We start from the raw sequence: 25488 nt of genomic DNA, 5'->3' as shown, positions 1-25488 counted from the left end.
ACCAAAACTGCCTCTGCGTTTCTTCTAGTTTGGTGATCTTGAGGAGTAACCTCTGACCCTTATAAAATCATTAATGAAAACACTGCTTTATTCAGAATGGTCCAACTCCTTCGCATAAAGTGTATGAGTCAAAAGCTAAGAGACACTTGTTAAGTCATGAAGTGAATAGGTTTGCATTTCAAAGAATGATGGTATTGGATATTAGACAAAGCACACAGGCAGGCCCTCAACAGGACAGAGATTCTAAGACTTTTCTGATCGTCCAGTGCAAGTGCCTTTCACTTGAAATATTCTATTTACAGACTATCAGCTCCCTGTATTTTCTTTATCCCAGGGGAGTAAGAGAGGCTAAAATATCTCATTTTACAGGCAGGAAACTGCACATTAATAACTATGAGGTGAGTTGCTCAGTGTCACAGAGCAAGCAAGTCAAAGGGAAAGCAAGAATAGAACTCAGAGTTTTGAAATCATAACATAACACCCTAACATGGTGTTGGAAACACCAACAATGGTTTCCAAATGACATCTGTAGACCAGCCCCATCAAAGTCATGTAGGAACTGTATAAAAAACTAGATTGCCTACACCTCCTGGAACTGCCCTCACATTCTATATTTTTAAATTTGTCAGCAGTCTTAAAATGTAGCCAGGTTGGCAAACTACTAAAATCTATGCTACTTTCCTATGCTACTAAAAATAAACCATAGGTGTAGAAATCAGAGAGCAAAATCACCCACCTAACAACACCGGCCAAAAGGCTGGATGCTTAGACCAAACACGACAGTTACAGCCAGACAACTTGCTCTGTAAGTGGTACCATGAGGGTTTGGGGGTAGGGGAAGGTTTGTATTTATTTTCCCTCTAACTACTCCAGAGAAATCACCACAATTTCCAAGTTAGAAGATGCTTTTTCCAATTTCCAGAACTTGTGGTATCCACCTAGTGCCGAAAATCCAGCTGTGCTCTTTCTGCTTCTTACATCATTGCCAGAAATAAAGATCTTGTAATCAAAACTTGGCTGAAAGTTTGATTGATGTTGCTTGAGGCACACATGAGTCTACCCCATCCTTCTATCACCACTGCACGGTTTTCAAAAGTAATATTTATTTTCCATTGGAGAAAATAAAAGTATGATTGTTGAGTCCAAGGGAATTATCATGTCTTTACTGATCAAGGGCATCTGGTGTCTCCAATGAGTCGTCCCTCATGAGTAATAATAATAATAATAACAGAAAAACAATAAAATATTGGGCACTGAAATGCTAGGCATTGTACAGAAGGATATATATCTATATCATTTGACCCTCAAAACCATCCTGTGTGATTACGGGAGTTCCTGATTCCCTTCTCTCCACACATGCTCCTCTGTAATCATCCCCAGCTCAGCAAATGATACCACCATCTACGCCGTTGCCCAAATTTGAAACTTAGGAGACATCCTTGATTCTACTCTTTGTCTCAGTCTTACTTTTTCCCCAAGTGAGTATGATCTTATTCAATCCATCAGTAGGTCCTCTTAGTCTTGCCTCCCAAATATCTCCAGCATTTGTTCCCATATCTCTTGCATCTCCACTGCCATGAGCAGTAGCCCACGTTCCCATCTCTCAACTCCTTACTGGAGACTTCACTTCTCCTCTGGGCCCTTTCCTACCTAGTCTGCAAACATCAGTCAGAGGGATATTTTGTAAAAACAGATAAATAAATTAGAACATGTCATTTTCCTGCTGAGGACATTTCAATTGCTTCCTGTTGCATGAATAATAAAATCCAAACTTTCTCACTCACGAGGTCCCGCATGAGTTGGCCACACTTTCTCTGACCTCATCCTACATCTCATTCATCTTACTTAGTGTGCTTTGTCCACACCGGACCTAGAATCCCGAGCACAACTCAAGCTCTTTCCTGCCAAAGGAAGTTGGTACCATGCTCTCTGCTTGTGATGCTTTTCTTTTTGTTCTTTTCCTGGATGGCTCTTCTTCTTATCTAAGGATAAGTTTTGCCACCCAAGAGCATCCTTATTTTATACCTCTAATGTTTTTGGTTTTTAATTAAAGCACCTGTGTATTTTTGCATAGAATGGATACTCTGTAATTATTTTGTGTGTTGCCTGCCTCGCCCACTGGGATGCCAGCTTGGTGAGGGCAAGACCTTATTTTCTATTATATCCCCAGTGCTCAGCATAATGTCTGGTACAGAACAGGTGCCAATAAACATTGGTTCAATGAATGTATAGATGTTTATTTTATAGATGAACTAAGTAGGTTTCAAGAAGTAAAATAACTTGTCTGAGGTTACCTAATGGCAGAGCAGGGATCAGTACAGGCACACCTGTTTCACTGTGCTTTGCTTTACTGCACTTCACAGGTATTGCACCTTTTACAAATTGAAGGTTTGTGGCAACCCTGTGTTGTCAGATGATGGTTAGCATTTTTTTAGCAATAAAGTATTTTAAAATTATGTACACTGTTTTTAAAGACATAATACTATTGTACACTTAAGAGACTACAGTATAGTGTAAACATGACTTTTATGCACACTGGGAAACCAAAAAAGATTCGTGTGATTTGCTTTATCGTGATATTCGCTTTATTGCCGTGGTCTAGAACCAAATCCCCAGTATCCAGGGTATGCCCGTACCGTGGATCTGTCTGATGCCAATCCCTACGTCATAATCTGGAAGCACTAGTGTTACTAGAAATGGAGCTGCAGATAAATTACTTTCCTTTACTTTGTGCCTTTGTACAGAGTATCTCAAAGTCTCACCACACAGAATATCCCTAAAGATGACAAGGAGTAACCGCATTACTATTTCCATTACGTAGGTTAGGAAACGAAAGCATTAATTGGCTAAACGTTTTGCAGGGCACGTGGTCAGTTTCTGAAGTGAAATTAGAAAGCTTCTTCACTCAGAGCATTCTAGGCCCTTGCTGCTTACAGTGTGGTTCCCAGAGCAGCAGCACGGAAACCACCTGGGAGCTTGGAAATGCAGAATCTCAGGCTCCCACCCAGACAGACTCAATCAGAATCTGCATTTTAACAAGATCCCCACGTGATTCCTATGCACATTAAAGTTTAGGAAGTAGTTTTCTAGACCATTTTAAAAGACACGGTCCTCTACTCCACCCCAGACAGAACCATCAGTGCTTCCAAACTCCAGGCCAGCTTTCCTCTTAACAAACTGCAGACCTGGTTTCTCAAGCCAACATCCTAAATGGAGAGCAGCAGACTCCAGGCATAGCTAGTCCACAGCCGATCATAGTTGCTCTACCCTCGCTCACACCAGGCCTCCGGAGGCCCATTCCCGGTCCACTTGACTGGACAAGAAATAGTAATCGGCAGGATCGGCCCACCGGACACACGGGCTTTGACCTTTCATTTTTCCCTGACTCATAAAAATGCTTATAACTTACAAAGCTCCTCTTCCATGTCAGAGTGAGCAACCTGCTAACCCCTAAAAGCGTGTGGTCAATTCTACTTCAAAGCTCCACCCCTCACTTCTATCTTTGATCTTCCGGCTGCTAACTCTTTGGTCTCCAAATTGGCAGATGCGGTAATGCCCTGGCCCTAAGGCTGAACCCCTACCTCAAGTCTGGGGCCACTTCTTCATCTATCATTGCCTAAACTGTCCAACCCTCAGCCTCTCTCACTTCAACAGCCCCCATTTAACCTCTTTTCTACCAGTCTCTTGGCCTCTCTCACTTCAACAGCACCCATTTAACCTCTTTTCTACCAGTCTCTTGGCCCCTCTCATGCATTCTTCACACAGCTGGCAGAGCTATCTTCCTACTAAATCTGCTCAGGTTACCTCCAGACCTAAAAACATCCTGAGGTTTCTCCAATGCCTGCAATTGAAACCTTAACATTATTCTGCATAATTCTACATCTATTCCCTTCAGGGTGTGTTTGAGGTGCTGGTGATTATACTGAAATGCAGGGGTGAACTGGGTCTAAAACATGGAAACCTTAAATAGCAATCTCTTGCTTTCATTATCTTTCATCATTCAGTTGCAGCCTACCTTGGAGATGTTGTGGGTTTAGTTCCAGACCACCGCAATAAAGTGAATATCACAATAAAACAAGTCATAGGCATTTTTTGATGTCCCAGTGCATGTAAAAGTTATGTTTACACTATACTGTGGTCTATGAAGTGTGCAATAGCTTTTATGTCTAAAAAATGTACATGTATTAATTTAAAAATACTTTATTGCTAAAAACAATGCTAACCATCATCTGAGCCTTCAGTGAGTCATAATCTTTTGATTTGAAATATTGCGAGAATTACCGAAATGTGATGCAGAGACACGAAATGAACAAATGCTGCTGGAAAAACAGCACCGATAAACTTGCTCGATGCAGGGTTACCACAAACCTTCAATTTGTAAAAAATGCAGTATCTGCAAAGCATAATAAAGCAAAGAGCGATAAAATGAGGTATGCCTGTATCTGTCCATTCATATGTTCAGTCAACAGATATTCATTAAGCCCCTAGTATGTGCCCATACATTACATTAGGTCCTGCTGTTGTAGAAACAAATATTAATACAATAATAAGGCCAGAAGACTAACCTGTGGGAACCCAAAGAGGGGCATAAGGAAGGCTATCAGGAAAGGAACACTTAAAGATGGGTTTGTTAGAGAAGGAGAAGGACCTGCCAGGTAGAAGGAGCAGCGCATGCAAGAACCAGTGGTGTGAAAGGCAGTGTGTGTTTGAAGCCTTAGTCTAAAGTTTAAATGGAAAAAAAAACAGGCCTATATGTGGCCCCTGTGGGGGAAAAGAGCCTGGGTGGGACAAAAGTCTGGCAAAAAAGGGCCACATATTGTATGAATTCTATTTCAGAGGGTAGGATCTCTCATTTGTAAGGAATCCTTTGGCTATCTTCATAAAGTTTCTAGTTGAAGAATTCTTCTTCTAGATATTGTTATATTCCTGTTCCTGGTCAGTCCAACTCACAGGTGTCATGAAAAGTGCTCACAGGATGTCCATACATTCACACCCTCACCTGCGAATTCACGAATCCATCACTGCCCATCATTGTTGCTCTTCCAGAAAGCAAAGCTCTTTACACGGTTCCTTGTCCAGAAGTTACAGCAGTGATAAGACCTGAGTCCACTAAAGAGTTACCAGAACTTCTGGCAAGTTGTGACCTACCTAATGACTTCAGAATTTACACAGGTGAACCCTGCATTTGCCTCATCCCTCTGATGTGGGCTGGAATGGACAGGCTGATTAACATTCTCTTTGCCAGTTTTCCCTGAATGAAGAGGAAGAGTCAGAGGTCACAGTGACCTTCAGCAGGTTGTTAGTGGCTTCACTGGGTAATTCCCATCAGGAAGATGGTGTGTAGAGTGGTTAAGAGCAGATGACTTGGAATCAGGAGACTAATGCTCAAACTCCAGCTGTGGCTCTTCATATGTCTCTGACTTTTATTAAGTCACCTCATCTTTCTTCTCTCAGTTTTCCTATCTGAAAAATGGGGATAATAATAGCTTCCTTACAGGGTCCTTGGAAGATTTTATAAGTTAGTGTATATAAAGCATGTAGTACAATGACTGGTACATACAATGTTCAATAAGCCGTGGAAGTTACTCTCTCTCTCTCTCTCCCTCTGTGTTCCGTGTGTGTGTTTGTGTGTGTGCGCACGTGCATGTATGAGAGATACAAGTGTGGAATGTTAGCATTCTACTCAGTCTTTCCACCCTACTTAAGTCTTCAGATTTTTGTCCCACCCAGAATCTTTCAGGAGACAGTTCATAAATTAGCTGGGCCTGACCTGACCTTATTACTAAAGAAAAAAGGCAAGCTCTCAATCAAAATGCTCACCCGGTATGCTGAAGAAGGGCTTAGAGGGAGCCTGCGACAGGATGGGGTAGGAAAAAGGAAGTGTAGAAAGGGCATCAGGGAGAGAAATTGTGAGTTGAAGAACCTAATGGCTTATATATAACAACCCAGCACTTACTCATGCTAGATTTTTTAAATTATTTTTCCTGATTAATAGAGAGATCAGTGGTCAATATAATATCAGAGGAGAAAGGACAGTTTTACAAGACGCTCCCTAGCTTGGGATTGAAGGTCACAGGGAAAACTATAAGTTCATCAAATGCTCTGTTCAAAGTGAAGGCTGCATGCCAATCACCAGAGCCTGTGAAGCCTGCAGCAGCGAGCTGGCCTGTGCCCAGGTGTGTGTGTGAGTGTCCAAGGCTTGGAGCAGAGGTTTAGTCACTTTCATGCCAAAAGAGGCTGTAATAAATTAGCCTAAATCTCACATTATCCTACAATGGCAAGAGAATTGAGGATTCCAAGGATAAACTTTGAATGTATTTACTATAAACACTAATTATAAAGCCAGACAATGTCTTAATGGAAAGAAAACAAATTTCTATTTCTCACAGATGCATGAGTGTACATAAAGATTACAGTGTGTCCCTTAATTGCCAAATCAGAGCTAACCTGTGTGTCTCTATATACATAGGTTTAGCATCTAGTCATGTATGTATATGCACAGTGTTATGACACAGAACTTAAAAATTAGGTATATTATTTTACTGAATTTTTAAAATTACAAATCCAGGGTACTTAAGGAGTTTTAGCATTTGCCTCAACTGCATATTTCATTTCATTAGCCAAGTCTTTCTTTCCTTTCTTATGGTAGGATAAAATCAGTTGAACCTCAGAGAATCAAGCTATGGTTCAAAAAGATCAAAAGAGACTAAAAATTTAGGTAATGTCTCCAGGACATGCCCTTCCCTTCTCCTCCAAGACCAGCCTGACTGTATTTGCCCACCCTAATTTTTGAAGTATGTCCAGCTCTATCTTGCTGACGATTTAATTTCCATTTCTTTTTCTCCACATCCCCCTTTTTCCTTTTCACGGTCCACTTGAAGCCACTGTAGTATTTGGATAACTCACACTGGGATGAGATGAAACATTCAGAGGGGGTTCTGATTGGCGGAGGGAAGTACATGTATTTTTTTTTTAATTTAATGAACTTTCTCTTTTGATGTGTGTGTTTTCTTTATAGACAGGGGAAATGCACTTCCCTACCGCCCTGGTAACTGAAGACCTATACTTCCCACTTGGAATGCCACCTTCAGTCTTTCTGGTCTCTATGTTGTTTTTCTGGGGCAAAGGAACCAACCACAGGATGGGAAACAACAGCCCCTGATGAAAATGTAGCTGAGTATATTCCTTGCTAAAGAAGATGATTAGCTGTTAACCACACCAAAAGCAACATTTTACAAGGAGTATTAACCTGCTGGAAATGATGATGATGGTGATGATGATAAACAGCAGCTACTTCTGACTTGAAGTTTGATCTAAGGACTGTGCTCAGTTCTTTATATCTGTTGTCTCATTTAATCCTTAAAAAAATCTGTAAGTATCCCTCTTTCCTATTATCCGTCTGGTAAATAAAAATAGTCATGTTCAATAGAGATCAGTGACTTGAAAGGTCAAAGAGCTAATAAATAGCAGAGTTAGGATGTAAATTTATATCTCACTAACGCCAGAAGCTGCGTAATTAACCACTAAGCAAAGAGATAAATCTTGGACAAAGGAAAGACTTCCTAGAAAGCTGACTAAATTTTCTTCTTCAGACATTTTAGAGAAGTGCTTAATCTTTAAACTCAATTCTAGAAATCCTTAAAAATGTACCCAATATTCTGTCTTCAAGAAAGATCTAAATCTAATCCTCTCGGGGGTGAGTGGAGAACGATTCACCAAAACCCATCAAGAGGAAGAAATAAAACCTTGGCTATTCATTTGGATCAGAAGCTCTCCAAGTATTACCTACTAAGTATTGCCTACTAAGATCCTGTCTGTGTAGTATTTGTGTTTATAATATATTGCTGTTTCTTTTTTTTCCTGGTGGCAATAAATTTCATGTATCACTTCTCTCAATGGTGTTATACCAAAGTGTTAAATCTCCTCATTAATTCTGTTGAGACAGAAAATAAAATATAGACTTTTAGAGCTGGAAGTCACTCAAGATTTTCCATTACTTTTCAGAGGTGGAAAAAGAGGCTCAGAGAAATGCAGTAATTTACCCACGATCAAAAGCCTTATTAGCCAAGAGCGTGGGCTTTGGAGTTAGAATGGTTTTAGCACCATATATTGGCTGAGTGATCATGGGATGACTACTTAACAATACTCTGAGTCTCAGTTTCCTTATCTGGAAGAGGGGATAATAAAGTACTTAAATGTATTATTATTATATTATATCATTATATATTACCATCTCATATTATTCTCCATTATACTATTATTTTATCATATAATAAAATTTATCTGTGTCATAAGAAACGAATGGGGTAATGTATGTAAAGCTCTTCACACACACAGCACATAGTGATGAATCATCATTACCATCATCATCATCAACCCAACAGTACAGAGTTGAGACCTTATGTGTTTTAAGTCTCTGCCACACTAAACAGTCTTCCTATGTGTACAGAGATGGGTCAAGTACACACATCTAGCTACAAAGCCCTCTTGCACCCTCCCCCCAGATCAGATCAGACAAACCTCACTGAAGGGTTTTACCAACCAAACGTTTGTCAAACAATAAACAGGCACAAGGTAAGGCCTATTTACAATGTTGCAGTCTGAACCTACATTTGTGCTTCTAGAACTTAAGAAGATTTATGTTCTTTGGAAAAGTGACCCTCAGAAGGATGGCTATTTACAGTTACTCTTAAAAAGGTATTACTATTACAGTACCTTTCAGATGGCATCTTGATGAATGACTAACTTAGAGGGAGAGGCTGTCTAAGTAAAGTTAGAAGGTTGGGACAATTCATAATTTAAATTAATTATGAGTCCTAACGAGGTTAGCCTAACCTTCACACATAAAGATAACACCTAATGAGAAAAAGGTAACCACGGGAGTGAAAGACAAGGGAGAATATAACACAGTCTTTTTGATAAAATATAAGTCATACACACTTATTTTAGCTCCCTGGGAAGTCAGGTTAATGAAACATTAACCTGATTAATGTGATTAATGATGACGTATATATGGAAGTAAATTGCATGGAAGGAAAAGAAAGGTGTGTGTGTATTACAAAATATGAATAAGGAAGAACTCCTGAAACTATCTAAACATGGCAATTTCTTTGAAGTTACCATTGTTAGTATTTTCTCTATTAACTCCAAAAATAAATAACCCTCAAAGAGACACATGAAATCTGGCATGCAAAAGTGCTGCTATAGTAATTTTTTTTTTTTTTTTTTTCCCGGTACGTGGGCCTCTCACTGTTGTGGCCTCTCCCGTTGCGGAGCACAGGCCCCGGACGTGCAGGCCCAGTGGCCATGGCTCACGGGCCCAGCCGCTCCGCGGCATGTGGGATCTTCCTGGACCGGGGCACGAACCTGTGTCCCCTGCATCGGCAGGCGGACTCTCAACCACTGCGCCACCAGGGAAGCCCAGCTATAGTAACTTTGAGAAGAGGAAACGTTACTCTGGATAGTTTTCAGAAAGTCAAAATCCCATGACTGATATTGTTCTTACACAAAGAAAGGTTTGTGCTTCTAGATTGTGCTTCTTGATTTTGGCTGCACATTGGAGTGACTTGGGGAGCTTTGCAAAAGACTAATGCCTGGGTGCCACTTCCAGAGATTCTGATGAAAGTGGTTTGGGGTTTGAGCTGGGCATTAAGATATCTGAACTCTCCCCAGGTGATGCTAATGTACAGACTGGTATGAGAACCACTGTTCTGGTGAGCTTGTTGAGAGGGAGAGGTCTAATCATTTTTCTGTTATCACCAACATGTACAGTTTGCCAATCAAGCTTAAATGTCAGTTGAATAAGTGAAATTAAAACTGTCTCTGGAGAATGACCATTCCTATGTTGCTGAGACAATTGCTAGAAGAAAAATAGACATAATATTTTTAAGGGTTCCTTCCACTCTAAAGCACTTGAAATAGAAATTTCCATACCCTCATAAGAAAAAAAAAAAACCACCCTCTTTACTGCACCGTTTTTAGCATCAGATTTAACATTAAAATCCTATCATGAATTTTCTAATAATTCAGTCTTTTCATCCATTTAGAAACTATTTATTGAGTACCCACCAATAAATGTAGAAGCCACTGGGCACATGATGCTAAACAAACATCCATGGTCTATCGGACAGCTAATCGAACCATTTCTACTCAGTGAGATAAATGATGTTGTCAGGGAAGTTTTCTGTGCAGTGGGAAACCATGGGAGGGACACTTCCTACAGACTGGGGAGATCTGGGAGGCTTCCTAGACAAAAATCACACTTATGCTAAAAAATAGGGGAGTAGGAGTTAGCCAAGCAAAAGGCCACTGTCGGGGAGAGTTCTAGCCAGAAGGAACAGCATGTTTGAAGGCCCAGAGGCATGTTAGCCACGGTGTATATAAAGAAGTAAAAGAAGGTCCAGAGCATCAGAGCCTACAGTACAGAAGGTGTTATGTGTTACAGCTGGAGGGAAGTGATCTCTCAGGGAAGATAGTCAGCGACGAAGCTAGGTAAGCCAGGCCCAGCTAGATCATGCAAGACCTTGAACGTATTTTAAGTTTAAGCTTTTTTATATTCTTAGATGAAATAGCAGAAAGGCTTGTCATTTAGTTTTATGCAGGGGAATACTGTAATTGGACTTGAGTGTTTTGAAGATTATTGATGCTGCAAAGTAGTGAATGTATTGAAGGGGGAAAGACTGGAGTTACAAAGATCAGTTCAGAAGTGAAAAAGGATAGTGATCTGTCATAGAGAAATGGCAGCAGGGATGAGGAGAAATGGCCATATCTAGGAGTCAGTAAGATGATGACACTCAATGGAAGTTGATGACTGAGGATGAAGGACATTCGAAAGTCTCAGGTTATGTGCAGGTCCCTGACCTGCCCAACCACATGGAACACAGAAGGATGTGCAGATTTGAAAGAGATTATAATAGGCTCTGTATTATATAGTAAGAGTTTGAAAGGCAGATCAGATTTCCCAAGTGGCTATATCTGTAGGCTGTTGTCCTAATGGGTCTTATGGTCCTTACAGGAAGAGACTAGATAGCAGGTGTGGTTTTAGGAATCATCAGCATGTGGAAGGTAGTCGAGGCTATGGGGTAAATGATCTTCAGCCCAGACAAGTGTACAGAGCAAGAGAGAAGAATGAGACACCAATATTGAAGAAATGGGCAGAGGAGAAAAAGCCAGAAGAGGAAATTGAGAAGAGACAGAGAAGAAGCAAGAAAATCAAGGGAGTGAGATAGAGCAGAATCAAGGAAAAAGTCTCAAGGAGGGTCTAGCCAACCATGTTGTAATGAAGAGCCAGTCTCCACCTTTGATGTTTGACTCTGATGGCTTTCAAGCCCCATCATATCACACATCTGAGCAAGCCTGTAAGAAAGCCTGGGTGCTTCCTCTTTTGGCTTCAGCAGAAAGTTCAAACCACGCCAGGTCCTGTTCACATGCACAAACCCTCCCCAAGCCTCACCCCCTAACCACCATACAACTCCAGACCAGTCTCCCTTCCCTGATTGCTCAAGCCATTTGAAGACCAACTTGGAATTTTCCCCTTCTCTCCCCTGAAAGCCTCATTATGTGAGTAATACACCTTTTCATACTCTCTTGGTCAATGTGTGGCATCATACTTTCAACATCCAAACCAGACTTGGGTGGGAGGGTCCATCCTATCTCACAGGGTGACCGTGACATAAGCCAACTATTCTCACATAACATAAGGTCTAAAAAGAGTCCCTGCATTTGACAGCAGTGGGGTCCATGGCAGGCTCAGCCTTAGTGGAGAGATGGGAATAAAACCTGAGTGTCAAAGTGTGAAGGAGGGAGAAGATGGCAAGATGGAGACAGTGAATACGAACAACTCTTTCACCAAGTTTCACTGTAAAAGGGAGGGGGGAAGCTGTGGTAGCTGGAGGAGGACATGGAGTCAATAAAAGGCTCTGCTTGTTTGAATTTTAACATAGGAGAGACCCGAGCACAATTAAAGAGAAGTAACCAGGCGAGAGGAAGGAAGAGGCTTCAGATGTAGGAAAGAGGAAGGTAAAGTGATTGAGAGAAATTCTCTAGAAGGGGTACAGGATCCAGAGCAAAGGTGGAGGAGTTCATAATTCATTTTATTTAAAAAAATTTTTTAATTTATTATAAAATATGATTATTTATTAAAAGAATCCCAAAATAGAAGACAAAAAAATCTCGCTGAGTCAACACCACTTGCCCAGAGTATTGACACTTTGGTGTTTTTTTTCTAGGTAAAAAAAAAAAATAAGCTTTTTTTGTTTTTTTTTTTAACTGAAGTATAGTTGATTTACAATGTTGGGTTAGTTTCAGGTGTATAGCACAGTGATTCAGTTACACATATAATACATAAAGAATATATATATATATATATATATTCTTTTTCAGATTCTTTTCCCTTATAGGTTATTATGAAATATTGAGTGAAGTTCCCTGTGCTGTACAGTAGGTCCTTTTGGTCATAATTCATTTTAGACAGTGAGAAGGGGGAGAACATGTTTGGAGGTGTCAATTAGCTTGCACACCTGTGGTCAGACCTTTGCGCTTTAGGGAGTAAGGTGATCTGCTGGAAGTTAGGGAAGAGGTGTTACTGGAGGAGAGGAGGTCTGAAATAGCCTTCAAGAACAGAGACAGTGTTTGTCTTCAAAACACAGAAGGGTCTGGACACAGGATGGAAGGGTCACGTTCCTGTCTTACTGCCATCTTGGAGTGCTGGTCTCCGCTTGGTTTGCCTATTTCGAAAGATCTGTCTAGTTTTCTTTTATCACTCTCTGCCTCCACAAATTGGCTATGATCTCCTCCTTCTAGCTCACGTCATTATTTTTTTAAACTGTTTATTCATTTATCTCATTATAAAGTCTAGAAAACTTAGCAAATATAAACAAGCAGAAAAAGAAAAGTTATATTCCCTATAAACCTACTACCTAGAGAATACGACTATTAATATTATAATCACTTCTAGCTTCTGAAGAAGGATGATTAAAAACATACCTTTAATATGGAAAATAAGGATTGTATCATCTATAATAACTATGTTCTGCTTTTATCCACTTATTGTATTGTGAATGTTCTCTCATGTCTTTAATATTCTTCTAAACATCTTTAATGGTGACAGGATATTTCATGATATGCCCGTATAATTGTATGGCTGTACTACATAATGGGCATTCATTTTGTTTTATTGAATTTTTTGTTACTCTCCTTCTCAATTTTTCCCTCTGGAGAATCCATACAGTTTGGGTGATACTGATTCTACCCAAGACTTCAAGGCCAGGTCCTTGACCAAGGCCAAAGCCATTGCATTTTCTTGTCTTCAGGAACTAGAGTCAGTGTGAGCAGTGTCACCTTCACATCCCGGGAAGAAGGGGCAAGGGATCCAGGGGCCAGGAGAAAGGGCCTACCTGTAGTCCATGTCCTCTCCTATGCTCCACTGTAAGGAGGAATAATGTCCATGAAAGAGGGAACATGGAGGCTGTGTGCTCCTGAGGCCAGAGCCTAGGTCTTACTGATATCTTCACTCCTAACCCCGAAGCTGGCATAGAGCGCCCACGTGAAGAACTGCCACCTGCAGCTGTGCCCTCCCTGCATCCGCAAGTGCAATGGGGCAAAGCTTAAACAGGTTGGATAGGAAGAGAAAAGTCAGATGCAGCATTTATCTTTCTCTCTTGAAACAATATTCAACAGACTTGAGAAGAAGCAGGAAGGCAATGTACTTGGCTGATATTTTGGTAGCTGTTTCCTTCTTTTAAAAAGAAATGAACAAAAAGTAATTTCTAGCATATGTATTGAACTTCATAGTTTATAAAACACTTTCAGTACATTACCTGCTTTGGGCCTCAAAACAGTACTCTTGGGTAAAAATCATTACCACTCCTCACGTCAAGGAGGCAAAAACCGAGACACGTGGATGTGACATACATTGTTCAGGGTCATGCAAAGAACAAGTGGCAAATTTGACCATCTAGGAGGTTTCTCTACTACTCAGAGAACTGCAGAAGACTAGCATGTGGCCACTCTGTCTGGGTTAATCTCCCTGTTAACTTCTCTCAACTTCTTCTCCCCCTGCCTGCATGTCCTAGAAAGAATTTTAGGGCTCCATCTGTACAACTCTGGGCTCCAAGCAAGGAACAAGGCTGACATAGTTCGTTGGGTAAACACAAGCAGCAAGTGACAGTGATTTACTCCTGACTTGCAAACTTCTGATTACCAGTCCACTGCTGGCTATGTAAACAGGTGTAAACTAAGATTAAAACCAGTTTATGCAGTGCAGTAAATAATTTAATCTCTCCTCAGCATGGTGCTTGTGAATGTAAATGTTTAAGTCCAAACCGATGCTGATGCTGTGATGCAAGCTTCCAGTTTCTCAACCAGAAAAGAAAGCTGTGCCTTGTGGGCCCCTGCTGGGGCAGGGAAGCCGGTGGAGGCAGATATGCAGACGCAGCAGGAAGCCCATCGTCATGGAGGAAGCCTCACTGTTCCCAAGGCAAAGCTCAGCCACGGGCCCAGGGGAGCTAGGAATAATGCCTCCACCTCGAATTCCTCCTGGTCCCGAGACTTTTCTCTCTCCCTCCAGTCTTCATTGCATTGTTCTGCAGACACCTGAGTTGGCTCAGGTGTGTGAAAAGTGAGGCAAGAAGAGAAGAAAAAAAGCAAGAAAACAGCAGCCTTCAGGCTGGTTGTAATGCCATTCTCACTGGAAGATGACCTGGGTACTCACTACCCGTCAATGCATGCTGACGCAAGTTGATCTAGACCCTATGACCATCACGTGCAAATGTGTTTTCAGCTGTCAAAAACTGTTGACGATACCTGCTAGAGTCACTGAACCAGAATGCCGCTTCCTATGAATTTTTCGTCAGTATTTATTCACGTTCTAATTAGCCAGGCTCTTGCCTCGGGCTGAGATCTTGAGGAGGGGACTTCCCTCTCCCCCTCCCAAATATGATCTTGGGTTTTCTTGGGAGTGAAAGGCTCCCGGCAAAGCTGAACTCAATCCATCCCATATTGAGATGGCTGGATGTTGACTAGAGAAGGGCGAATTGGAGCCAGAGAGTAAGCTTCCTGTTTTTCTTTTGCTCCCTTAGAGAATTCTAGCTTACAATCAAAGTTGGTATCTCCTGGAATCACTGGTAATGCCATGGCTGGGATTATGTCAGTTCAAAAAAAAAGTCTTTAAAAACATACCTACTATGATCAGATTTTGAACTATGAACTAAATCCTGGCTAAGAAATAAATCTGATTTTCTCCTTTACTGACATAATTTATGGTAGGAAAATAATAGTTACTATTTACTGAGTACAAGGAGTGTCTTCTTCTGAAAGCTTTTTGCTTGTTTTGTTTGTTCGGAAAATGTTTCTTTTTCTGAAACCATTTATTGAGCATTTAGCACAAACCGGGCACTGGGCTGAATGTGTATTATCTTGTTTAATCCTCAACTGAACACTCTGGTGAGGGCATTATCCCCAGCTTACAAAGATAAGACCCAAAGAGTTAAGTAACTTGCCTGAGGTTACTCAGCTAATAAAATGGGGAACAACTGGGATTTGAACCCCAGCATGATTTTCTTTAAAACCCTTCCTCTTAAATTATGCAGTAAGCTTTTGTTCTTTCTGATCCACCATGCTCTCTTGGTTTCTGGGTCTAGGAGTGTAAACACACAAAGTCCAGGAAAAAGAAAGCAGAGAGACTATAATTACAATATTAATAGCTAATACGTATTGAGTTTTATGCTTTAAAAATAAATTTACTGACTCATGTTTTTTTGTTTGTTTGTTTGTTTTTGAGGTACGCGGGTCTCTCACTGTTGTGGGCTCTCCTGTTGCGGAGCACAGGCTCCGGATGCACAGGCTCAGCGGCCATGGCTCACGGGCCCAGCCGCTCCGCAGTATGTGGGATCTTCCTGGACTGGGGCGCGAACCCGCGTCCCCTGCATCGGCAGGCGGACTCTCAACCACTGCGCCACCAGGGAAGCCCCTGACTCATGTTTTATACATACTAATTTATTTAGTTCCTACGTTATTATTATTATTATTATCCTCATTTTACAGATGAGGAAGAATGAGGCAGAGAAAGAAGACTTCCTGGCATCACATAACCAATAAATACCTGAGGTGGGGACCATCCCAGACAATTTCTCCCACAGCCACAACCATAAGCCTCCACCTGTCCTGATGAGGATGTTCTAGGACACAGTTGGATTCGGGTGATGTGTGTACTGCTTAAGAAGCTCGTAACACTTACTTTCAAGGAAAATAATAATTCGGGCAGAGATTCTTTTAAAAACACCTAGATGAGACTGTGGAATCTCCTATGAGAAAGAATATCTTTATAGAAAGCATACTTGGCCAGCCTGCCTGTCATGACTGGGGAACACACCTGTGCAGGTGAAGAGAGATTATATAGAAAAACAAACACAACAAACAATGGACAACCCAGAAGGTCTTAATATTAATTCCAAAACAGTGGTCTAGGATTTGCAAATGAAGGAACAGGAGCAAGGTACAAGGGTAGAGAGAACTGCAAAGACCAGGAACAATCCAACTTACTTCCTGACTTTATTCTCCGCACTTCCCATCACGTAGTAGCCCGGTTTGCATTTGTATCTGCAGATGGAGCCCACATCATGGTTGCCCTGGAGGCAGTGAGGCAGGAGCAAGTTGGCGTTCGGGATAACAGGGGGAACATCACACTCCAACTTGCAGTAGGCTTCAGGGAGAGACCAGAGCCCATCTTCAAGACAGGTCAGCCACGGGCTCAGTCCTGACTCCAAGAAAGAGAAGCACAAGATGCTCAGAACAGAGAGTCCAGAAATAAAACACTAGCAGAGAGAGCGAAGACCTGTCAACGTACCGTCATTCTTGGAAAGTCACGTTACTCTTTGTGGAGCAGCTTCTCTAAAACCTCAGGTCAAATGTTTATCCTATATCTTTGTGCCCACAGAGCGTCTACTGTGCTCTCTTATACAGCACAGAGGTCAGAAAGCTCTTTCATGACCTGAATGAAAGGAGGGCTACCAACCAAATCATTACCTCACTTCCTCACTATAAATAATAAAAATAGAGTAGTGACAGTATTGTGGAAAGCATTATAATAATACTAGATGACACTTTTATTGTGCTCATTATATGCCAGGCACCGCTCTAAGCATTCTACATGTATTCACTTGTGTAAACTTCAAACCTCAAACAACCCTATGAAATAGATACCATCATTATCCCCTATTTTGCAGCTGAGGAAATTGAGTTTAGGTAACTTGCCCAAGCTAGTAAGAACAGAGGCAGGGTTTGTACTCAGGCAGTTTGGATGCAAAGCTCTGCACTTCAACACCATACCGTATGCCTCAACGTCATTCATGGTTTCTCCGAGTGCAATCCATGGACACCCCACAGTAGCATCGCCAACCCACCTCAGACCTACTAAATCAGAATCTGTCAGCATGAGGCTCAGGAGGTTGCATTTGTAACAAGCCTGCTCAAACACTGTTAGGCGCACCTAAGTCCAGGAGGTAAAGAGCAAGATGTGGGGTCTTCATCTCTTCCTAGCAGTACAGCTCATGTAACTATGCTCTCATCTCTAAAACAGAACGAAAAGCACCTAACTCATAGGATGGTTGTAAATATTAAATTTAAAAATGTGAATGATAAAGGGTATCTGGATTATTAATATTATTAGAAAACTGTTAGTTGGCTTGACTCCAGAGGACATAAAGTCAAATAAAAATGGGAAAGTCTAAGTTTCTTTCCTTAATGAGATCTTGAGTCAGGGCATTCTGGGACAAGGAATGGTATTGCCCTTTGGGACTTTGCTTGTGTTATCAGAAGAGGGTGATACAGCAGAGCCAAATGGGAAGGGCACTGGGGTGAAGAAAAGATCCCCAAAGTACCCCCGAAGAGAGAGAACCTGAAGAGAACTTGCATACAGCTCCTGGTTGGCCAGACAATACCTTGAAGCTTGGCTGGTGGGACACAGGAGATGGAGCAGCGTTTCAGAAAGTTTGTTCCCTCTGAGCAGGAGAAGTTTGCATAGTTCACCAAAGACTGGTCGGGGACACCACAGTCAAGGGGCATGCAGCTCACAGCCCGGTCCCAGTGCCCAGAGGAACATGTGAGCAGAATTTCCTTCTAGAAACAGAAAATTTTCTGCTGTCAAGGTGACATAAAAAGGCTTATCAAAACAGTTTCCAGGCTTTGAAAGAGTCCTGATGATTATTTGTGCAAACGTTCACAACAGGCAAAATTAGTTTGTCTTTCTCCCTCTTTATGCCTTACTGTCTTAGTGTACTATCTCACACTACCCAGGTATGCTGCTAATGAAAGGCAAATGTTAGTGTAAGGGAATCTTTAAATGAAGACACTCCTCCAGGCCAACTCTTGGCTATCCTCCACGTGCTTCTCCAGATCTACCCTTTTCCACCTTGCCCTGGGATGCTGGCTCCTGTAGATTTCATGCCTCTGACTTGTGTTTGGTTTAGCACCCAGGGCAACAGTGGCAGGAGACTGGAGAGGGAGAGAGGCAAGGGGGGTCAGGGTGCTGATCCTTGCTACTCCCTCCCTAGGGCTTTGCTGTAGGTTGGCTGCACCCTTTGGCAGCGATCTCCACACACCTCCTGCACTCTTTTCCCAGGGGTTCTGCTAACTGCTCTCTATAGTCAACTCTTCAGGCCTACAGGGGGTATCACCCCTTCACCCTGGGATTCTGCACCATCTCCTTGTAATTTCCTATATCCTGCCCCCACCTTTAGAAGTGGCCCCTTTACTGAAGTCCCTCAAATTGCCCACCTTTGAGTGTGTCATCTGTTTCCTGCTGGGACCTTTACAGATAATGCTACGAAACATAATTGTCTCCTCTGAGAATGGTGCCTAGGCTTTAAGAACCGCTGAGACTTAATGCATATGAGGCATCTTCCAAACTTTGTAGTTAAGTTTGAGAGATTCCAGCTGTTTCCCTGGGCCTGCGGTTTCTGTAGGGGAGCCCTAGAATTCATCACCATGAAATAAACGAGGAGACATTTTTTGAACACCTAGAAGGGCCAGATTCCTTACTAGGTTTGGATAAACAAGACCCTCAAGGAGCTAATAATCTACCAGCAGAGCAAATCATAGGTTGGAGCAATGTATCAGAAAACAATTGAAGGGGGAAAAAGGGAAAGAAGGAGAAAGAGAGAGAGGAAGGGAGGAAAGAAAGTAAAAAAGGAAAATTCTGGAGATATATTTTTGTTATATCCTACTTCCTTCTGTAATGATTTAAGAGAATATAATACAAAGACTGCAAATGATAAAGTGAAAGAAGTAGAAAACATGGACCAAGGAGAAAGAAAATTTAAATTGCTGTTAAAAAAAAAATACAGCGATATAATATATGCATGCTTGTTTTGTGGTGGTGAGATAGCACTACAGGGGCTGGAGGAGGGATTGCCCATACTTGGGTAGGAGGGAGAGGGTTTGTGGGGAGGTGCACAGGGTAGGTAACTCAGGAACTGGCCTTTGAAAGATGAGCGAGACTTCCCAGCAGCAGAGGGGAAGCAGGGAGAAGAAAGTATTCAGAGTGAGGGGAACAGGAGGAGCAGGCACTCAGAGACCTGGATGCTCATAGCTTGTTTGGGAAAAAGCACAGCCGTCATTCTAGCCAATGGGTTACCAAAAGTCAAAGGGAGAGTGGGCAGATTCTGCAGCTCAGCCAGCCATCCCACCAGGAGACCACAGTGGCACCGAAGCCAAAGGTAAAATGACTGGTGAAAGCACCTGTCACCCCTGACACCCACTCTTGGCTGGCTGCTCCTCCCTGCTTTCCAGGGGTTCCCTGTTGCCTGCCAGAAGAGCCCAATTCAAAGCCAGACACATTTTTCTGTTTAGTTTAAGTTCTTGTGTCAACAAAAAGCAAATATCCCCACTGTCTTGTGATCAGGAGCCGGGATCGTACAATCTGTTTAGTGGGGCCAGCCTTGGGTGACAGGAGTGGTCAGCTGGAAAGCTGTGCTTGCTGACTCCACCATTTGGTTGGCAAAAGGTGAGCTCCCACCTTCCTTCTCCCAACTCTGTCCCTGCCACACTGATCACAGCCTGGAAGACTGGCTCGAACCACAATGATCATTTCAAGAATGTCTCTCAAACTCTGCATATATTGCCTGCTTTTTCTCCTGGCTTCATTAGGTATTAACCATTTTGTCTTGAACTTGTTCCTAATTTTAATGAATTGCAAACACCATCTTTTCTTCTCTCCCCTTCTTTACCGACATCACAAAAATGTATTTAGTTCCTACATTGTTTTTGTTCTTTTTCCTTCTTTCCATCTCTTTTCTAGTGTGAGTTAAGCTGAGTTAAGGGCAGGTGATAAGAGTTCTGCCTTTCTCACCAAAGCATCATAGACCAAGGAGTTGGTGCTTCAAGGTATGTTAAACCTGTCTCTCTCTATGCAGAACCTAAACCAGCTGAAACCAAAGATTGTGTCTTTAAATCCTGACCATGTCTAAGCAAGTAAAATTCTTCCACAGATCTACAACCTGCTAAGCAGTCAACTGGTACAAGATGAAAACAATTCCAATCTTCCAAACCATTGATACCTGACTAACCAATCGTGATTCCACTCTTCCCTCATCACACCTCATCTTTCTCATCTTCTTCTCAAGCATCATTACCTTTTGCCTAATGCATCCTGTCTCTATCTCATACTGTGCTCATGTTTTCTAATGGTTGATTTCAATTTTCAAGTTCCTCTGTAGAGTACTGAAAGCTCTCTAAAGGAAAAATGGAAAAAAAAATTCTTAGTTGAGAATACATTATCACGCTCATCATAATGGCAGCTTTGCAGAGAGCTAGGTGCCTACCATTTTGCTAGAAGCTGGTAAATTATGTCTAGTCAGTCATCAAAATAACCCAGTGACATAAATCCTTCTGATTTCATTATTTTACAAATGTGGAAACAAACCTAAAGTGGTTAGTTTCTTTTGTGTGTTTGTCTTTACCTAAATTACACACCTACTAAACAGTGGAGTCAAAATTTCATTCCAGGTCTGTCTCTCAAACTACACTCTTCATTAATATATTCTACTACCTTCAGATCACCTTGAAATCTTCAAGTGGTGCATGGTAGCTTGTAGAAATTTGGAAAATTCAGTTAAAGCCAGAATCATGATATAACCCCCACCTCAGTAACAGAAGGAAGAAAATCAGGCTCTTTCCTCCAGTCTTCTTGTAAGGAGGGCTGGTGGGGGCAGGGAAGGGGGCTGGTGCATGGCAGTCAGACAATGAACCACAAACAACCTGATTGCAAACTATTTTGCCTGCAAATTGTGGACAGGTCTAAACTGCAGCATTCCCATTTTGAAGCCGAAAGTGGGGGTCATAATTTCTGATAGGAAGATAAAAAAGCAAGGGAGAAGGATGGAACAAGTGTCCCTGTCTACTGCCCACCTGGAGAGAAATTGACACCCTAGTTAATGGAAACTGCACCTGTTCTTATGTATACCTTGCATTTCTATAAAGCCATGCTTCTCCTTGCTTGTTAGATTCCTCATTTTTCCTTTAGAAACATGCGCCTTTCCCCCATCCAGACAGGGGGAGGAACATGCCTACTGTCCCTCCCCAGGGGCTTGGTCCTGATGACCACGGGTTTCCAACTCACCTGCATGGGCCTGAGGTACTGCCCATTGCTGGCCTGAAGGTCAAACCCCCTTTGACAGGTGATAGAGCACTTCATGTGACCTGGGCCACCAGAGGTACAGTTCACCACATCCGCGTGATCAAGCAGCAATGGCACACAGCTGCCCTGCTCCCCACAGGGCCGATGGACACAGCTGGAGATGACAGAAACAGAAGTATCTTAAACGGACTCAGAACTGATAGGCAGCAGCAAAGGCTTTGCATCTCCCTCTGGGAAGTGCCTCTAAACCAAAGAGAACATTGTTTCTCCAAAGCCTACATTAAATTCATTACTTCCTTCTATGTGACCTGGAACCATGCAACATAAAATGAACAAGAACAATATCATCTACGAAGTGATTATGAACTGGCTTTCTCTATGGCTCTTCCAGGAGGACAAAATGATGGTAGAACAGGTGGGGAGCGTGTCTCAAGAGCTCTGGATGGCATCAGAAATGAATAGATCAGAGGATAATCCTTGAAATATTTCATAACCAGTACTCTGGGCCCCAAACAATCAGAACAGACACAGGACAAAGGTCAGGAGTGAATCCTGGAGGCCCCTGGTTGTGTCAGGCATTAAACTTTCTGTTGTTCAATCACAGGTTTGTCGCAGGGGACCCTGTAGAAAGGGCCTGGTTGTTTGAGATGGCAGAAAAAGCAACATTTATTTACTGATTGTCATGGAAATATTTTTGACAACTGGCATACACCATTGAATATCAGCACCAGCTAATCAGAAATTGAGCCCATGGCAGAAAGAAGAAACTCACACATATCAGATCCCAGCCACATGCCTGACGTTGTTCTACATGCTTCCAGGACATTATCTCAGCAGAGGAGAACTGCTGTCCAGATCTCAAGGGCTATTCAACTGGGAACAGGAGGGATAGGTAACTCCCCAGGGTTTGGGGAGACTCTGCTGGGACCATAACAGCAGCAAGGATGCAACAGAGATGGACCTAGAGATTGTCATACTGAGTGATGTAAGTCAGACAGAGAAAGACAAATATCATATGATATCGCTTATATGTGGAATCTAAAAAAAGAGTACAAATGAACTTACCTACAAAACAGAAATAAAGTTACAGATGTAGAAAACAAATTAATGGTTACCAGTGGGTAAGGTGGGGGAGGGATAAATTGGGAGATTGGGATTGACATATACACACCACTATATATAAAATAGATAACTAGCAAGGACCTACTGTATAGCAAAGGGAACTCTACTCAGTGCTCTGTAATGGACTATATGGTAAAAGAATCTAAAAAAGAGTGGAGATATATAGATAGATAGATAGATAGATAGATAGATAGATAGATAGATGTATGTATAACTGATTCACTTTGCAGTACACCTGAAACCAACACAACATTGTAAATCAACTCTACAAAAAAAAGGGGGGGGGGCATGCAACAGAGCCGAAAGAGGGTTACCCTCTTATCAAGGCAGAACAACAGAGATTAAGATTTAGAGCAACTGCCCCCAGGCTGTGTGAATTTGAATCCTGGATTCACCATTTACTACTGCCTGTATGATTTGGTTATTTATTCCCCGGTATTTCAGCTCCTTCCCCCATGAGATGGGGATAATAATGGTGCATATCCCACAGGGTTGTTATTGTTCCTGGGTTAATTCTCTCTACTGCTCCACTGCAAATGGCCCAAGTCCCACCTTCAGTGGCCTGTTTTTTATGAACCAGCCACATGTTTTAGTTTTCCCACTTCTGTACTTTTGCTCAATTTGTTGTGTTTTCTAAAAGGCTTTCCTTCTCTAAGAAGCCCCTCCAGATATCTTCCTCCCTCGAACCTCTCAGGGAAATTTAAAAAATAACTCTTCGAACGCTTCTTTTACTCTATCTTGTAGTATAGTCATGTATGCATTTGATTGTTCTTCAGTTAATTAATTTATCCATCCTTTGATCCACAAGGCAATTAGTATCTGTCTCTTAAATGCTGTTGAATCTCCCAACTAGATTATGATATTCTTGAAGACAAACACTGACTCCTACCCACTTTTGTATTCACCATACACCTCATTGTAGGAGTTACAATAAGGGTCTGCTGAATTAAATTTGTTCATATCATAGACATCAAAGTAAGTCAATGGCTATCAAAATGGTAAATTCGTTAAATTTTATAGTGATAGGTGGGGATATGAAATACAAAAATATCATTATCAGACGACGGAGGATCGGAGGGAGATGCAAGAGGGAGGAGATATGGGGATATATGTATATGTATAGCTGATTCACTTTGTTATAAAGCAGAAACGAACACACCATTGTAAAGCAATTATACTCCAATAAAGACGTTAAAAAAGAAAAAAAGTGATCCAACCATCTTGCCCTACTCATTCATTCATTCACTCATAAACATTTACTGAGCACTTAGCATTGGCAAGGCATCGGTCTCAGTACTGGGGATAAAATAAACATGCCCTTAAAGAACACATAGTCTAGCGGTGTAGAACAACAAGATATTTTCTTGCTCATGATGTTTTTGCCAGTGGTACTAAATATTAGTTAAAATGGCTTCTGTGAGTCTCGTCATCATTAATTTGTTCTATTTGCCCTTGAATTGTGTTAGCAGCCAACGACCTTATCAAGGAGCTGGGCAACGATATAAGAAAGTGGAAAATAGGGGCTTCCCTGGTGGCGCAGTGGTTAAGAATCCGCCTTCCAATGCAGGGGACATGGGTTTGATCCCTGGTCCAGGAAGATCCCACATGCCAAAGAGCAACTAAGCCGCGTGTGCCACAACTACTGAGCCTGAGCTCTAGAGCCTGCGAGCCACAACTACTGAAGCCCGCACGCCTAGAGCCTGTGCTCTGCAACAAAAGAAGCCACTGCAACGAGAAGCCTGCACACCACAGCGAAGAGTAGACCCCGCTTGCAGCAAACAGAGAAAGCCCGCGCGCAGCAACGAAGACCCAGCACAGCCAAAAATAAGTAAGTAAATAAATAAATAAAAAAGGAAGTGGAAAATAAAATGTCATTGAATTGAACATACTGCCTTGAAATAACTGAGAATTGCTTTAAAATGCACTAGTCCAAAAAGTATGGATTTGATTCGAATATGCTAAAGTTGCTGCCCCCGATCTTGGGGTTTCAGTTACACGTCAGGAATTTAAGTTAAATGTCAGTGACATTCTCATTTCTTTTACCTATGCTTATTAGGTATAGGATGGAGGAATTGGAGTTGAGTGGTATGAAGGAAACTTTTTTACTCCTTTAAGCTCTGATTATTCTCTGTGAAGGTGTAGTATTCCCTCAGAATCACTCCGGGAGCCTGATGAAGGGAGGAATATATGAATTGCGGGGGGATGACTGTTAATTGTCAGCATGGATTCTCCAAATCCAATGCTGCTAATTAGGTATGCAATACAGGAAATAAACCTTTGTCTCCGAGTCTTTATTCGGCCTAGCTGGATAAGGAATCTGAAACCTGACGGTCCTTCATGGAATGAGATCAGAACACCTCATTAGTGATGCTAAAGAACTTCAAGTTCCACAGATACTACATGCCCTTGATGTACACAAAACGTAATATTTCTTCAGCGTGTTAAGCAGAGAAGACTGGAAAACAGAGAGTCATTAACAGTTCTGGTTCATGTCAGCTCACTGCCAAGAAATTAATGTGAAATAGCAGCACGTGCTATTTTCCAGTGACTCCGTCCAATTCATCCATGTCATCACTGAGGACAAATACGTGCTGAGATAAGACACAAAACAAATACTCTGAATGAGCCTCCTTCCATCAAGATGGTGTTCCATTAACTACTGTTGCTATGACTACCAGTATTAAAAGTCCATCCAGCCTTGGCAGCAAGGGAGGAAGAATGAGACAGGGGATGAT

General features: G+C 41.8%; 1 protein-coding gene across 2 annotated transcripts in view; it reads right to left on the bottom strand.

The window, feature by feature from the left end:
• PAPPA2 (pappalysin 2) overlaps positions 1-25488 on the bottom strand; it is a gene marked incomplete at its 5' end in the record, with an annotated part of 281240 nt that overhangs the window by 58938 nt on the left and 196814 nt on the right. The window contains 3 exons of one of the 2 annotated variants that reach the window (XM_082656927.1): positions 16540-16753; positions 17937-18114; positions 21614-21785. In XM_082656927.1, the coding sequence (XP_082513053.1) occupies positions 16540-16753; positions 17937-18114; positions 21614-21785 (564 nt within the window). The remainder of the gene's footprint in view (positions 1-16539; positions 16754-17936; positions 18115-21613; positions 21786-25488) is intronic. The other variant, XM_082656928.1, reaches the window with a different exon arrangement.

The sequence above is a fragment of the Grampus griseus genome (assembly GCF_964374135.1).
Source record: "Grampus griseus genome assembly, chromosome: 1".
NCBI lineage: Eukaryota > Metazoa > Chordata > Mammalia > Artiodactyla > Delphinidae > Grampus > Grampus griseus.
The sequence above is the reverse complement of the archived record's forward strand: the minus strand, read 5'-3'. Positions and strand labels throughout refer to the sequence as shown.